Consider the following 14,955-nt stretch of genomic DNA (forward strand, 5'->3'; position numbering starts at 1 on the left):
ATTAAATCATTGAAAATACCTACAATCTTTAAACTCTACATATATTAAAACGATACGAAACGATATAACTTCAAGGGACAGAAGAGGAGAAATACTTATTCTGCATGCAGTAAAATATTTTTTACAAGAGAATATGTATTTTAAACCTCAACTCGATATCTTTACACATTCCCGAGTTAGGGCCGTTAGAGACAGTCAGAAAATAACAAAAAGTCAATAAGTGACCCTGTGGAGGTACGTACGGAACCCTAAAAACAACATAAACATTGTTATCATAGCTCCTGATTGACAGCGTTCTAACGGTAGTTAGCATCTCTAGTTGTCGGATTTATCTGACAGCCGAGTGATCAGTTGGGACTGACCGCGGTAATCTTCAGGTAAAGCCACGGATCAGCCGCAGTCAGTCTGCGAGTGACCCGCCCGGGCGCGACTCCACGGATGTGAGCGGTGAACAACGGAAAAACAATCGCGTTCGATTTTCAAACTTTACTTTTTAAAGTGGAACTGTGAAAGTTTTTTTTTGTTTACCATGATTGTGCCGACCGCCTTTTTGAAGCAGGTTAGTGTTTAGTTTTCTGTCTGGTTTTGTTTACCAATTTTAGCTTTATAAAATACATATCTATTAATTAATGGTGTAAGTATAGGTAAGTACTGTAGTTAATTTATTTTATATCGGATATAAAAATATAGATAGATAGAGTACTCTTTATTTTTACCCCAAGAAATAAGTAAATATTAATTTTATAGCAAATTTAATCAGGGTACGTAAGGTGGTATTATCGTTTATAGCGATCTCTACCAGACAACCTTTGGATAGATGGACCAAAAGACACAGAAATAGAGTACAAAACGAACTCATAGATTGTACTATGAAATGTAAGCCCACATAATTTTTCGCCCAACGATGCAAAATACAGGTTGCTAGAGACGTAAAAAGAGGGGTGTCGTTAGTTTGACGTGTCTGTGTATCTGTCTGTGGTACTGTGGTAGCATAGCTCTCAAAGGGCTGAACATTTGGTATTGTTTTTTAGGGTGATTGGTAATGTTACCCGGTCCTTAGCTACATTTTATTAAAATGGGCTTACCCATTAAAGAGTTATGCGACTTTAAGTGAGGAATGTCGGAGTTTTTTAACGTTGGCTAGGTTAGGTTATAATTATGAGAAGGGTTTCTTGACCAACTCGGCGCCCACTTTCTACTATGGGTCGTGAAAGGTCATCGCACATATAAGGGTAAAACGTAAAGGGATCGCTTCTTTTTCTTTTGTCAATCAATAGAACAAGCACGCAAACGCCTGGTTGACAGATGAAAAAAAAAACGATTCCTTTTATATGTGCTACGCTTAAAAAAGACCCAAATATGTAAAATAAATATGTCCATCATTGTCCCCAGCTATGGCTGACGCTGGGCGCGTCGCTGGCCTTCCTCATCATCGGGCTGGTCCGCGGGCACTCCGCCTCCGCGCTGCCCTCGCTCGAGGCGCTGGACCCCGCCCTCGTCACAAACACGCAGATGAAGTCCTGGATAGGTAAGTCTTCCCTCTGATTTTCTGGGAGAGACCCCAGAGATCCGAGGGTTTTGGATCGTAGTATCTCCACGCCTTTGCAATGTAACAAGACGGGTCTCTGGGGGCTCCCCGGGACCTCATTAACCTAGGTGGTCTACTGGCTCTCTGGCGTGAGCTTGGATGGCTTAATAGCTAGTCGCCCATCGGCCCACCTTATTAGAAGTTGAATACGGAAAATCAGCTCGCCACAATAGAAAGATAGATACGTCAGTGAAGAGTATATAGTGCGACAAAGTGTACGAAATGCTGATATTTATTTAACCAAAATTTTACAATTACACAATGAATTAAAATAAAATAGAAAATCAATGTCTGTTATTATTATTGTACTTACAGACGTTCTAAAACTAATTATATCAAAATATTATCTAAACAAGATAAAAGACGACGCAATGAACTACAAATCCGCACAGTTAGCAAAATTCCTTAAACTATTTGCATTTTGGCACGATCGCAGATATTATAGAATGCAGCCCACACTAATTAAGTATAAGCAATCGACCGCTTTCTCATCAAGTTCAAGTTCACGATTCATGCAGTGTAGTGAAAAAAATACAGCTACATGGTAAATATACCGACATGGTACTTAATACTAGACTGAAAATTGCGATTAACGTAACATGAAAAAAATGGCTTCACAACATTGTCATAAGCAGCTCGTTAGACCAATATAATAAGTATTTAAATACTTCCGCCGGCATGCATTTATTCACTGGCTGAAAAGACTAATTGGATTAATTTCCAAAACAGAAAATTGGCACAAAATATGGCCATGCATGTTACGTGGATAGAACTGCACAATGTAGGTACAATATTGGAAAACACACGAATTGCATTACGTAAGCGTATGCATAGGCGCCCTTATTGCAAAAAGCGATCTCATCCAGGCAACCTTTGGGTGAATACGCTGTAAATATATATAGTTATCTCACGTGCCACGTGAATGAATACGTTTATCTGGTCGGTGGCTCCATTCTTCTGATTCGTTTGTTATTTCGTTATTGCTCTGGTAGTTTTCCTGAGTTTTGGTTACTAATATTATTATTGTTCAACACTTTAATTCTATTGTTAATTATGTGACTTTTGTATGTTGCTGAAAATAAAATTATAAATAAGTAATTGCAGTAGCTTAGTATCTACCTTGTCCAAATACTCCAATTACAATATACAAAGCAATAGGTACCTACCTACCTGTCACGCAGACAATATGTTGGTAGGTATGCATGGTCCTTCTGCTAGGTAAGTCCGATTATTAGGTGTGAAAATTCCAGAAACAACACACCATACAACACCCTGTGTTGTATGGTGTGTTGTTTCTGGAATTTTCAAAAGTCGTACCAATAATAAAAGTTGTTTACAGTAAGCCTCTTAGTCATCCGTTTTCAACATTTGAAAGACCCTGTAAATAGCCACCGTCTTGGAAAAAGTCACCTTCATCATAGTCAATTATTCTGATCCTATTCTCTTCTACTTCCAGGCGCGATCCCTCCGCTCGGCGCGTTCTTGGGCAGCCTCTGCTCCGGGGTGATCATGCAACGGGCGGGGCGGAAACGCACGCTGCAGTTTACCGCCCCCCTGTGGGGCGCTGCGTGGCTGGTGCTCGGGTTCGCGCCCTCCTTCCCGCTCGTGTTGGTGGGGCGGCTTGCGTCAGGCATCTGTGTGGGGCTGGCGCTGGCTCCGGCGCAGGTTTATGTGAGTGTTGGATGATTTAATTTCATTTGAAAGGCTAACACGGGGTGTAAGACGCGCAGCGCGCCTCGTTAGGTATATCGCACGGCTTCGAGCGACGGAAGACTTTTTCTTTTGCACGTCTTGCACCCCGTGCTAAGCCTTCTCAAAGACAGAAAGAAGTCTATCATACCAGTATTTTTCTATTTCTAGGTCCTTTAGCTCTCTAGTTTCTGAATACATCGGGGAAATACCTAAATAATATGTACTTAAATCGGATATAAATTTTACAATATGAATATAGACTAAGTACCTACTATGTGTGACTAGCTACATAATTATATTTTTTGAATGCTATTCAGTTACTATTTTTAGACACATTATTTTGATTCGCATGGATTGAGTGAATCCGGTCAGCTCTACAATACTGAGGGTCAAGGTCTCATGTCAGTCTCAATGTATTTAATCTTTCCGGCTCTCGTGACACCGGCGGATCCTATCACCCACTGGTTTAGGCACAAGTGGGAGATTGTGCAATTCCACTCGCGTCTGAGCATAAATGTTTGTTGGTTTTTATAACGCTACACTATAAAGATACAAAAAGGGTATAGTCAGCCGAAAGGAAATGATTCGAGGTGTCATTCTAAATAACTTGTGTTTACGACGTTCTGGTAAATTTGGTTCTCTGCGCCCTTGCATATAGGCACCTCTAGATCACCCCTAGATATGACAGTGGGTCTGCATCTGCACAAAGAACTGCTCTACTCTATAGCCCCAGTTCCAAATACCTTCAACTCTTCAATACAATCGAGCTATGTGTCAGTAATTGGGTATGAATTGCCGTATTGTGCAGATATTTATAGAGCTGTAGGAAGCTGTGTGTTCAGTCACACGATCAATGACCATTGGTTTCCTAGTACCTAACATACTTACTATAGATAATGCCTATGTATGTCCATATGACTGTCTGTATGCTACTGAATTTGTAGAACTTTAATAAAGTTTATGATGACCAACAAGGCTAGCACGGGGCGCAGTAAAGACGTGACAAAAGTTCTCGCTCTTGAGGCTGCACGATGTGAGTGAGCGCGATGCAATACTTTTGATCCGCCCCGTGCTAGCCCGGTGAATATAGAGGTAAATGGTGGCAATGCCGTCTGATTCAGGATGTTTATAAATATGAGCAATGAAATAATTTTCTACATGAGCGCTGAAAGAACAATCGCATTCCACATGCTTGGGAAATCATAGTACAATAATCAATTTCTAAATAGCTAGGTAGGTGGTATTAAGGTAAGTATAACACGCGCACATAAAGAAACAACATTAAAATGGTACGGTCTATGCCATTGTACCTATCAGCAGGAAAAAAACCAAATTTCCCTACAGGGTAGGATATTTAATAATATTCATTCATCGTTATCATGCAGTATCTTAACCAATATAGGTACCTAACCTATGTCCATAGGTAGGTGATGTATATTGTACCTACATCACAAAACACAAAAAATGCGATCCGTTAACACAACTCCTGAATCCTTGGTAGATTTAAAACAGTTCAGTGGTTCCTGTCATGTGTCTTCTTATGTTCATAAAAGGTGTGGTGTGACTGACTAACCCGTCTCATTGCGACTCGCAGGTGAGCGAATGCTGCGACCCGCACATCCGCGGGCGGCTGGGCTCGCTGCCCGCGCTGTGCATGTCGCTGGGCATCGTGGTCTCCTACGTGGCCGGCTCCTGGCTCTACTGGCGGCACCTCGCCTTCCTGTCCGCTGGGTTTTGCTGTAAGTTATAACTGTAACTATATGTTGGAGACAGCTGGCTTTCCTGTCTGCGGTTCTTTTGAGAGTTATAGAGGTACACTGTTGCAGATATATGAAAAAGCAGAGCCCTAAGCGGCAAAGTTTTAAAAGCTATAATATTATATCCGCCCATTTCCATCCTCATTACCGCAAGCAATGAAAAAGCGCGGGTCCAGATTAGCGCGGTGTATCTATGAATGAGCGGGGGTCCAGAATAGCAATACCAAGACTATGTTAGTATCTGTGTGCCTGTCTGTAAGTATATTATCACACGCGGGCGGCTGGGCTCGCTGCCCGCGCTGTGCATGTCGCTCGGCATCGTGGTCTCCTACGTGGCCGGCTCCTGGCTCTACTGGCGGCACCTCGCCTTCCTGTCCGCTGGGTTTTGCTGTAAGTTCTATTACACTCACGGGCAATGAAAAAGTTCCAGTGACATATGGAATGTCAATGGCTGGTGGAACTTTTTCATTGCTCGTGAGTGTGTGTTGTATTTTCTATGGGGGTCACACGAATGGAACTTTTGTGCATATCCCCAAGGTCTTAAGTCCGGATTGACATGTAGATGTGCTAAATCAAGATATTCAAGTTTCCTTACGATGCTTTCCTTCATTGTATTGGAGACACGGGAGGCCTGCCCGTGCGTGGCTGGTATAAGTATGTATTATTAAAACTAAAACACCTCAAGGTAGGTATACTTACCCATTTAAAATATTAGCTCATCAAGTAGATTAACACAACTTTTTTTTATGCGATTATGTATTTGCTAATCAGTTGACCTTCAATATAGAACTTCCGTGGTTTAAATTATTTCCACTACTTATACAATCCACCTACCATGTAACTATCATCTCTATTTATTAGGTCTACATTTGCCATACAAATTTTACCCTTACATGGTCCAGACTTATATGATCCATGAGTGATACAAAGCTCAAAGGGATATTATAGCAATCCTGCACTTTACCAAGACCTTATTATGCTTAATCGTATCATGTAAAGGAAATACGCAGTCATAAATTTATCCCAGCGACATGTGAAAAAGACCCAACGTGACTCTTATTTCTTATTTCCCTTTTTAAACAGCTTATTATTTCCATAAACCCTGCCATATCAGTAGTGTAACTTGCAGGGTGGAAATCGTGGAAAAGATTCATTCACTCTAGATTTTTATATATGTTAAGTACCTATATTTTAAGATTCAAGGTTGAGCAAGATGAATTAGTTGATAAATCACAGGAAATATTTACAACAGTTTAATGTTAGATATCTCAGACTTAGTAAATTTTAATTGTTTTATTTAGCTAGGTGCATCTGACACTTAGCTTTCTGATGATGAGTGAGACTACTTACCCAATTTTTGACACAATTCTATAAGCACATGTGAACCTACAAAATATGCGCTATTCTTGCGTAAGTCACGTGGCTTCCTCTTATAGGGACTCCGTCTTTTTTACTATTTTCCAAAAGTAGTTCAGAATGACCCCCTAAGGCAACAATCCATATGTGACTGGAACTTTTTTCAGTGCACGCTAGTGTAAATCAACATTTATAATTTCCAGTGGCCCTATTCCTGGCTCTGCTGCCGCTGCCCGAGTCCCCCGTGTGGCTGGAGGCGCAGGGGCTCGACGCCGCCGCCGCCGTCAAGTGGCTCCAACTGACCCCGCGCGCCACCGCCGCCGTGAAAGAGGAGGTGGATGAGAAACAGTGAGTCAACTGGCAGTCTATTAGCACGGGGCGCATTTATGGCGTGACATGAGTTTTGAATCGCGCTCACTCACATCACGCATCAGGCCTTCTGGGATGGAGTAAAGAATGGTGTTTCGTGCAGTTGGAATGTGTCTCGCAAGACACAGTCTTGCCCAAGGAATCAGAAGATATTTGAAGTTCAGCTTTATGTTGTTGAATATTTTTTTTGTAAATAATTATGTTTTTTTAGCATTTATGTATAGGTATTTATGATAAAGAAAATGGTAAAATGTTACCTGCAGATCCATAAATACTTACGAATAAGCCTGTAGTTATAGTGTATATGTAAATGTGAGAGCATTACGTTTTCATCTATTTTTCCATTGTTCTTCATAATTATGTCTAGACTTCTTTTGATAGTGTCGTTAATGAGTTTCAACCACAACACATATTTCTGACCTACTGCAGTCCGGAGTAGTATTGTAGCTATTGATATTGCATCTTTACCTATTATGCCTATCGTATTTATGTAAAACATTAGCAGCTCTATCTTTTGCTTATTGGCATAACACGTCCTGCAGCTTGGTTCATTGACCCGATAATAAATACCTATAAGTGTAATATAAATGTACAATAGTAGGTATCTCATAAGTAAATATTATCTTTTTTCGAACACGTGCTCAAGACTGTTCCAACTCAGCATTCAATGTTAGCAAAAGGCGTAAAAATTCAGTAAGTATAAGATTTCGTCATCGCCGTCGCGTCGTGGGATACCCTCTTCATTGAACTTTAAAAAACTTTGTTACAAATAGCCTTACAGAATGTTAAATTTATTATCTACTTATCAAGCGTGCACAAGATTTTCCCGAAGTACCTCATGGTATCAAAATCGATTATAAAGCCCGTCACAGACTTAGCTATAATATATATTAATATTTTTATAGCTAGGCATATTACTATAATATTTTCTAAACATTTTCGCAGTGACCGCACACTCAGCTATAATATATATTTATGTGAAGTCACCAATTGTTTGGTATATTAATGTATATTATAGCTAAGTATGTGGCGGGCTTAATATTATGTTTCATGGCACGTAATGACAACAATTTAATGGTGATTAGTTCCTTTCAATTTTCGTTTCCCCAATTGTTCTACCTGATTCCCGCACCTCATTTAACCCGACCGCTCTTCCCGCAGACAGATGGAGGAGCCCGCCCCTACAGACAGCGTGTTCTCTCGCAAGGTGCTCTGCTCCTCCGTGGTCTACAAGCCCCTCATCATCGGCTTCTCGCTGCTGTTCTTCCAGCAGTTCAGCGGGATCGATGCCGTCATCTTCTTCACTGTTGAGATCTTTGAGAGCGCCGGTGAGTTTGTCTTTATAGAAAAATGGAATAAATTGGTTACTCTTCGTTTCCAAATAAAACTACAGATTTACATTCGATTTAAAATTGCTGGGCCACGGTCAAAAATACAGAATCGTCACAATGTTTAGATAAGGTCATCTGACCGACAGATAGTAACTAAACCAAGGATTTTTATGTATATCGTTTCTTTGTAAGGTACCTACATATGCAAGTAATTTTCGATCTGTAGGTAAGTACAAATCTATTTAAGTACTTGTATCAAATATAGAAATTTCATAGTTATTCATACATAAAACGTATTGATATTTATAGGAAATGCTATAAACCTCAGATACATGGAAGCTGCATTTATTTTCCTGCTGAACAATTCACAAAATTATGTTAAAGTAAAGATGCAACTTGTGCCATCACGCAGCCGTGGCATGCGGCAAAATGCCTCCAAGACCTTGAACTAAATTGATGAGGAAGCACAGAACACAGTGCTATATACAGGAACTGATTAATTTCCCCTTAGCTACGAAATAACTAGTGTACCTAAGTATATTTACTTTAACAAATCAATTAAAAAACCCGTGTTTTTGTTATTATATTGTTATTGCCTATTGATTGAGGATACTCAACATTTTTATTACTTATTTTATAATTATATTACTTAGAGACATGTGATGCTGATCATATAGCATTGAGAAAGGTTGAGACACACAGCAAGGAAGTTAAATATAATATATTAATATTATGATTAGTGTTGTACCTATTCCGTATTTACCTAAAAACCATGCATACTACAAAATGGTTTATGTAATGATTATGATCGTATGAGGCAGTTGTAAAGTAATTCGCTTCGAGAAAGCGTTTGTTGAGACAATTTGAAAGGCCTTTACTTTTGAGTTTAGAGATCGCACGCCATTTTCCTGCGTCCCGCGTGCGTATCCCACTCATTACCATAAATACATGTATGAAAAGAACACTTGCGGCTGCAGGATTAAATTCGCACTCTTTTAAAAACACCCTAACCCCACAATTTACCCCGCACCGCTAAACCCCTTCCTCCTAAACCCCCAGGAAGCACCTTAGACCCGATGACAGCAACAATCCTAGTCGGAGTAGTGCAGCTACTGAGCAACGCTCTGAGCACGCTGCTGGTGGACCGCGCGGGGCGGCGCCCGCTGCTGCTGGCCTCCGCCGCCGTGATGGCAGCTTCTATGATGGCAATGGGAGCCGCGTTCTACTTCAAGTTCGAGCAGGAGTCGTGGCTTGGGTGAGTGTTGAGGTTGTGTTACAACGCATCTAGAATAATATTGCAGTCACAGGACACGAATACGTTTATCACTTAGCTAATTTATCCAGGATTACAATCTGCCAGTGCCCCCTCCAAATATTATTCAGGAATAAAAGATTTTGTTAAAATAGGAGACGTGAAAATCTTACGTCACCAGAAACCAGAATCAAAACCGGAACAGACCAAAATTAATTTAAAATAGTTGTGCCATGCGGGTAGGTAATTTATCTATTTATAAGTAAATTACCTTATTATAACGATACATTTCATTAAGGTTAGAATGCTATCTGTCTGTAGCTAACAGCTACGCTTCACACCACGCCGTAAAAAACAAAGTTAAACCTATCTTTAACCCATATTCCCCCTCCCTAGCTACCTGCCCGTCATCAGCTTAGTCTCCTTCATGCTGGGCTTCTCCGTCGGCTTCGGGGTTCTCCCCTTCCTGCTGCTGGGGGAGCTGTTTCCCGCGCGCCACCGCTCGCCGCTCAGCGCGCTGGCCGGCGCTGTCAACCTGCTGGCCATGTTCACCGTCATCAAGACTTACCATTCGCTTGACGTGAGTTATACCTTTTGGTTTCTAGAGGTTCCTGCAAGCTTCTTTTCGTCATAAAAAGTTTTCCCGCGGGAACAGCGTGGTGAGTTATGGTTAATAGCTTTTGAGTTCGGTTCGTATTACAAGTTTTCCCGTGGGAATCCCGGGATAAAAACTACATTATGTGTTAATCCATGGTATCAGCTAACTCCATACCAAATTTGGTTACAACCGGTACAGCCGTTTTGACGTGAAGAAGTAACAAACTCTCGCCTTTACAACACATAGATAGTTACATACTATTACATACGGGTTCGGGGGCTCCCCTTCCTGCTACTGGGGGAGCTGTTCCCCGCGCGCCACCGCTCGCCGCTCAGCGCGCTGGCCGGCGCCGTCAACCTGCTGGCCATGTTCTCAAGACTCACCGTCATCAAGACTTACCATTCGCTTGACGTGAGTTGTGTTGGTTACTAGCTGTTTCCCCAAGCTTCACTTGGACAATTCACTCGATGTGAGTTATATTGGTTACTGGCTGATCCCGCGAGCTTCACTTCGCTTTAAAAAGTTTTCCCGTGGGAATTCCGGGATAAAAAGTAGCCTATGTTAATCCCGGGTGTCAGCTTACTCCATACCAAATTTGGTTAAAATCGGTTCAGCCGTTTGACGTAAAGAAGTAACAAACTTTCCTCTCTATAATATCAGTAGGATACATAGATAGTTACATACTATTACATACGGGTTCGGGGGCTCCCCTTCCTGCTGCTGGGCGAGCTGTTCCCCGCGCGCCACCGCTCGCCGCTCAGCGCGCTGGCCGGCGGCGCCGCTCACAAAATTTCGCCATAGGTACGGTTTATACATAATACATATATGCTCATGACTGTAATCCCACGATCACGAAGGGGTAGTCAGAGGTGACTCGCAACCTCGCAAGCGAGTTATCCGCTTTTCGCTTTACATTTGTACTCACGTGATAGGCTTTTATAATAATTTAATTAATAATTTTTATTCCATTTTGCGGACTCGGGAGAGGTAGTTACAAATATTTTTCGTTAGGTACTTATATCCCTATATCAGCATACAGCTTCCGATCTGTTTAGTATAGTAAAATAAAACATGGTTAAAATGACAGGGAATATACATATTAGATAAATGAAGATTAAATCAAAATAATGATTTGCCGATAGCTTATCTCTACAGCCACTCAATAAGTGGTACAGATTGGAAAAGTAGCGTATCTACAGATATTTCGTAATACTTATCCACATAATATCTGCCATGTAGTAGTTACTTATCTGATTTATTGGGGCTCTATGATAAATCGAGTACAACTTACATACATCTGCAAAATTCACTAGTGAAATAGATAAAGTCGTGTAGTGTCATACAGACTGAGTGCCTTAGTGAACAGAGTAATCTTTATAAACCCACACAATAACAACTTGTTGCTCTAGCTATTTAGCAGGCGCCTGTACAGTAGATCTAGAGTACAGTAGATAGGTACAAAGACAAATCTACATAATTATACTAAGTTAGTAGCAAGTTTGGACAATTAGAATACAAACAGGTAATACAGTAATGTTGAAAGTCCAGGTTTACCTCCCCGAGGGTTAGAGTAACTAGTTAGCTAATACGTGGTTACCAGGAACCGACATGTTTAGTTTAGGATGGTTTAGGTAGGTACCTTTTAGTTACAAGTTAATCTACCACGTAAATTTATACGTTTCAATAGGTTAGAAAAGACATAGGTAATATTGATGGTTTGAAAAGACAAAAATAAAACTATAGGGTTTATATACCTTAGCAAAATTAATGCACTTGTTTTCCTAAATCCTAAATAAAAAAAATCGTAATTCGTCAACATTCATTATAGGAATATAGGACCAACTATGAAACTGAACAACAACAAACATTGACAAGGTAAATACCAAACTTCGATAGATTAGTTTAGATTCATGTGACCACCCGTACCGTAAATGTACAGAAACTATAAATCACCACTTGACCTCACTTGTCCTTCTTCCTTCCCAGCACCTGCTGACGTCAGCGGGGACCTTCTGGATGTACGGAGGCTTCTGCGTGCTGGCCTTCTTCTTCGTGCTGTTCGCCGTGCCGGAGACCAAGGGCAAGACCCTGGGCGAGATCGAGCACCACTTCCGCTCCAAGAAGAAGAAGCAGGCGATGGCTATGACGGCTGCGTAGGCGAAGTGAGGGTTAAAGATGGCTGATGATGTCTGGGGTTATCGCGAAGTCAAAAAGATGTACCTAACATTTACGAAGTAATTAACTACAAGTGTCAAATTAAATACGATGTGAATCCGAAAATCGTTGTCAAAACAAGTTTGCGATAGGGGTCGGGGTTTCAGCAGTCGACGAGTCGAAACTTCACACTTTTGGGATGATGCAATTATTGTAATAAATAGGGAGGGATATTGTGTGAATATTGTAAAATAAGGACATTGAAAGTCGTACGGGACAGTGTCGGTCACGTTCCTATACAAAAGTTTCAGCACAAAATACGACCGTATATGGTCAGCAATTTGATAGTCTAAAATTTTTCTATTCTGCTTATCGTCGTTAATTCAGTAAAAATATCTTCGTTTTCTTGTGCCGTTCTATTTCTGAATCCTTCCGTCTTAACAGCCTGAATAGTCCTGCACTTGTGAAAACCTACAGGCATTTGAGATGATGAATGATAGATTCATCATCAATATCTCAAAAAACAACCTTTAAAATTATTTTAGATTAAGTGCTTGTGTATAAATTTAAGTGCTTGTAATATAATCCTAGCCTAGGTTGATGAGATAACTTTTGAATATTTAAATAATTTTGATAACTTGTCTGATGTGGAAACAAACATAGATTCTCATGTATAGTTGTATACCATACCTGTGAATAAATGTATGTATTGAACAATCATTAAAAAAATTTTTATTCTATTGTATCGTATGAATAGTGAATTTATTTGGTCATTATTTCACAGTAGCTAACCCATTTCGTATTAAGTAAATAGTTCACAGGTTATTTTAATTACATTGAAATATTGTCAGAATTCAAAGTGATATAAGTGTATTTGCTGATTCAGTTCATTTTGCTAATTAATTAAATAAACATGAAAACTGTGATATCACAAATATTTTAAGCATAGTTATTGTTAGTGCCATGGGAATGAATAATTAGAAAGCTCTATTAATATTGCAGCAAACAAAATAAAATAGTTTATTAGCATTAATCTACCAAAATAGATTTTAAGTTTTAATTGTTATGTACCAAATAGTGAATTGTTAATTATAATAGTACATAGTGTTATTATTATTTGCTTTTGTTATAAAAATACATTATTTTATAAATAAATACTATCTTTTTTATTAAATGTCCTATAGTTACATAAATAAATAAATACAATATAAGTACTGATTGAATCGGTTCATTTCAGTGCTACAAACCCTCACACAGTCAAACAGCAACTTACACCCTAATTTTTTTAGGTGGAGGATAAAATTTATGTTAAAATCGTGCCAAATGTTTATCCATGACTTATTTACTACCCAAGTCAAGCCTCAGTGTTTACGTAACGTAATTATATGACAGATGATACGCACTAAAGCTCGGCGTGAGAACCTAAATGAATCTAGAATCTAGACTTTCATGCAGACGAGTAGAGCGGGATGGCTATTGTTATTTGTCTCGCCATCTCAGTTCTAGATCAGCGGGGTTATTCTTATTTTACATTTACATTACTTCGTTCGTTATGACGTTTTTTTATAAAATATTATTTTCTTTAGGTAAGTTCAATACAATACTCATGACAAAATCTATTGAATTTAATTATGGAATACTTATCTCTTAATCCATAAATCTAAAAACGTCTCCATAACGTTACAGGAATCATCTTAGCTGAAATGAGGTAGGTATTATAGGCCATAGACACCACAGAGGAATGAGAGCTGATGCCCCATTTGCATGGTGGCTGAGTCAATCCAACCTAAATTCTTGTTGGCCATGTTATGTTGGCACACCTGATCCTGAGATACTTCTTTCACTTCCTCTACATTCGTCTTTCCATACACGCTCGTCGGTTTTGGAAACTTCTAATGTGACTTTTGTTAAGTACAAGTACCTATATCGCCTATTTGGTCGCCATACTTCCGCCTAAGACGTTTCCTACTGATATAACATTTCACCTACGCGCAGGAAAATAATTTAAAAAATAGGTACGGAACCTTCGTGCCACCACTGCAGAATGGTGCAGAATCTCCCTGGCAGCAACGATGGCCCACATTCGCGGTTGCGCCACGCCGCCGCCGCGCCGCCGCCGCCGCCGCACGCCTCGCGTGACACGTTAACGAAGATGACACAAATCAAATCGTGGTCTCCTATCGAAGGATGTGAGCGATCCCTTGGCTGGGGAATGTTTTGCTAAAGTGGCTCCGGCCGGTCTTTATTGCACAAATGATGATGGGCACAAATCTATGGAAGCTGGGACCATCACCAATAGAAATGAGTGAGAGTGATGGTTCTACCTTTTTTGGTCTAAGATTTATTTGTATAATCTCGTATTGCATAGTAACGTTTGGTCAAAGTCTCGTTTCGCCGAAAATCGTATGGCATAGATCTCGTTTGGTAAAAAGTTATTTCGCATAATCTTGTTTAGCCTAATAATGGTATGGTGGCCGAATCTTGAAACGCCTAATAATGCTACATATATTAAGTATAATTTGCATAGGTTATACAAAGTAATAATATTCTTTTGGCTTTAACATTGACGAAGCGTCTCCCTACGTAGCGCAAACTGGTGCCTAGATAAAAAAAAATATTGTAATGTTTCCGCTATGTGGGAAACGCTCCGCTCCGCTTCGCTGCGCTCCGCTTTGCTTTTGACGAACTTTGCTCGTCGTCGCACCTATCTTTATGTTCCGATCCTATGGGGTTTGTAATAACTATAATGGTCAATCACAGATTGATCATTCAATATCGTAATTTTCGGGATGTAAGAGAGAAATACCACAATTTTTACATTTACTACATACTTAATATATTATTTATTTAGATAATAA

At 39.9% G+C, this 14,955-nt stretch overlaps 1 protein-coding gene across 2 annotated transcripts; it reads left to right on the top strand.

Moving 5' to 3' along the window:
- The first annotated feature begins 330 nt into the window (after positions 1-330).
- Positions 331-12,766, top strand: LOC105382737 (facilitated trehalose transporter Tret1). 2 transcript variants are annotated; one of them, XM_048624731.1, is made up of 10 exons: positions 331-559; positions 1,393-1,528; positions 3,045-3,259; positions 4,875-4,936; positions 5,345-5,427; positions 6,597-6,741; positions 7,924-8,090; positions 9,153-9,348; positions 9,742-9,925; positions 11,930-12,766. In XM_048624731.1, the coding sequence occupies exons 1-10, from the start codon at positions 530-532 to the stop codon at positions 12,098-12,100; spliced, it is 1,389 nt and encodes a 462-aa protein (XP_048480688.1). In that variant the 5' UTR covers positions 331-529; the 3' UTR covers positions 12,101-12,766. The 2 variants fall into 2 exon arrangements, with proteins under 2 accessions (XP_048480688.1, XP_048480687.1); XM_048624730.1 differs by lacking the exon at positions 5,345-5,427 and having other exon boundaries at positions 333-559; positions 4,875-5,019; positions 11,930-12,765.
- Positions 12,767-14,955: the final 2,189 nt, after the last annotated feature.

The sequence above is a fragment of the Plutella xylostella genome, chromosome 12 (assembly GCF_932276165.1).
Source record: "Plutella xylostella chromosome 12, ilPluXylo3.1, whole genome shotgun sequence".
NCBI lineage: Eukaryota > Metazoa > Arthropoda > Insecta > Lepidoptera > Plutellidae > Plutella > Plutella xylostella.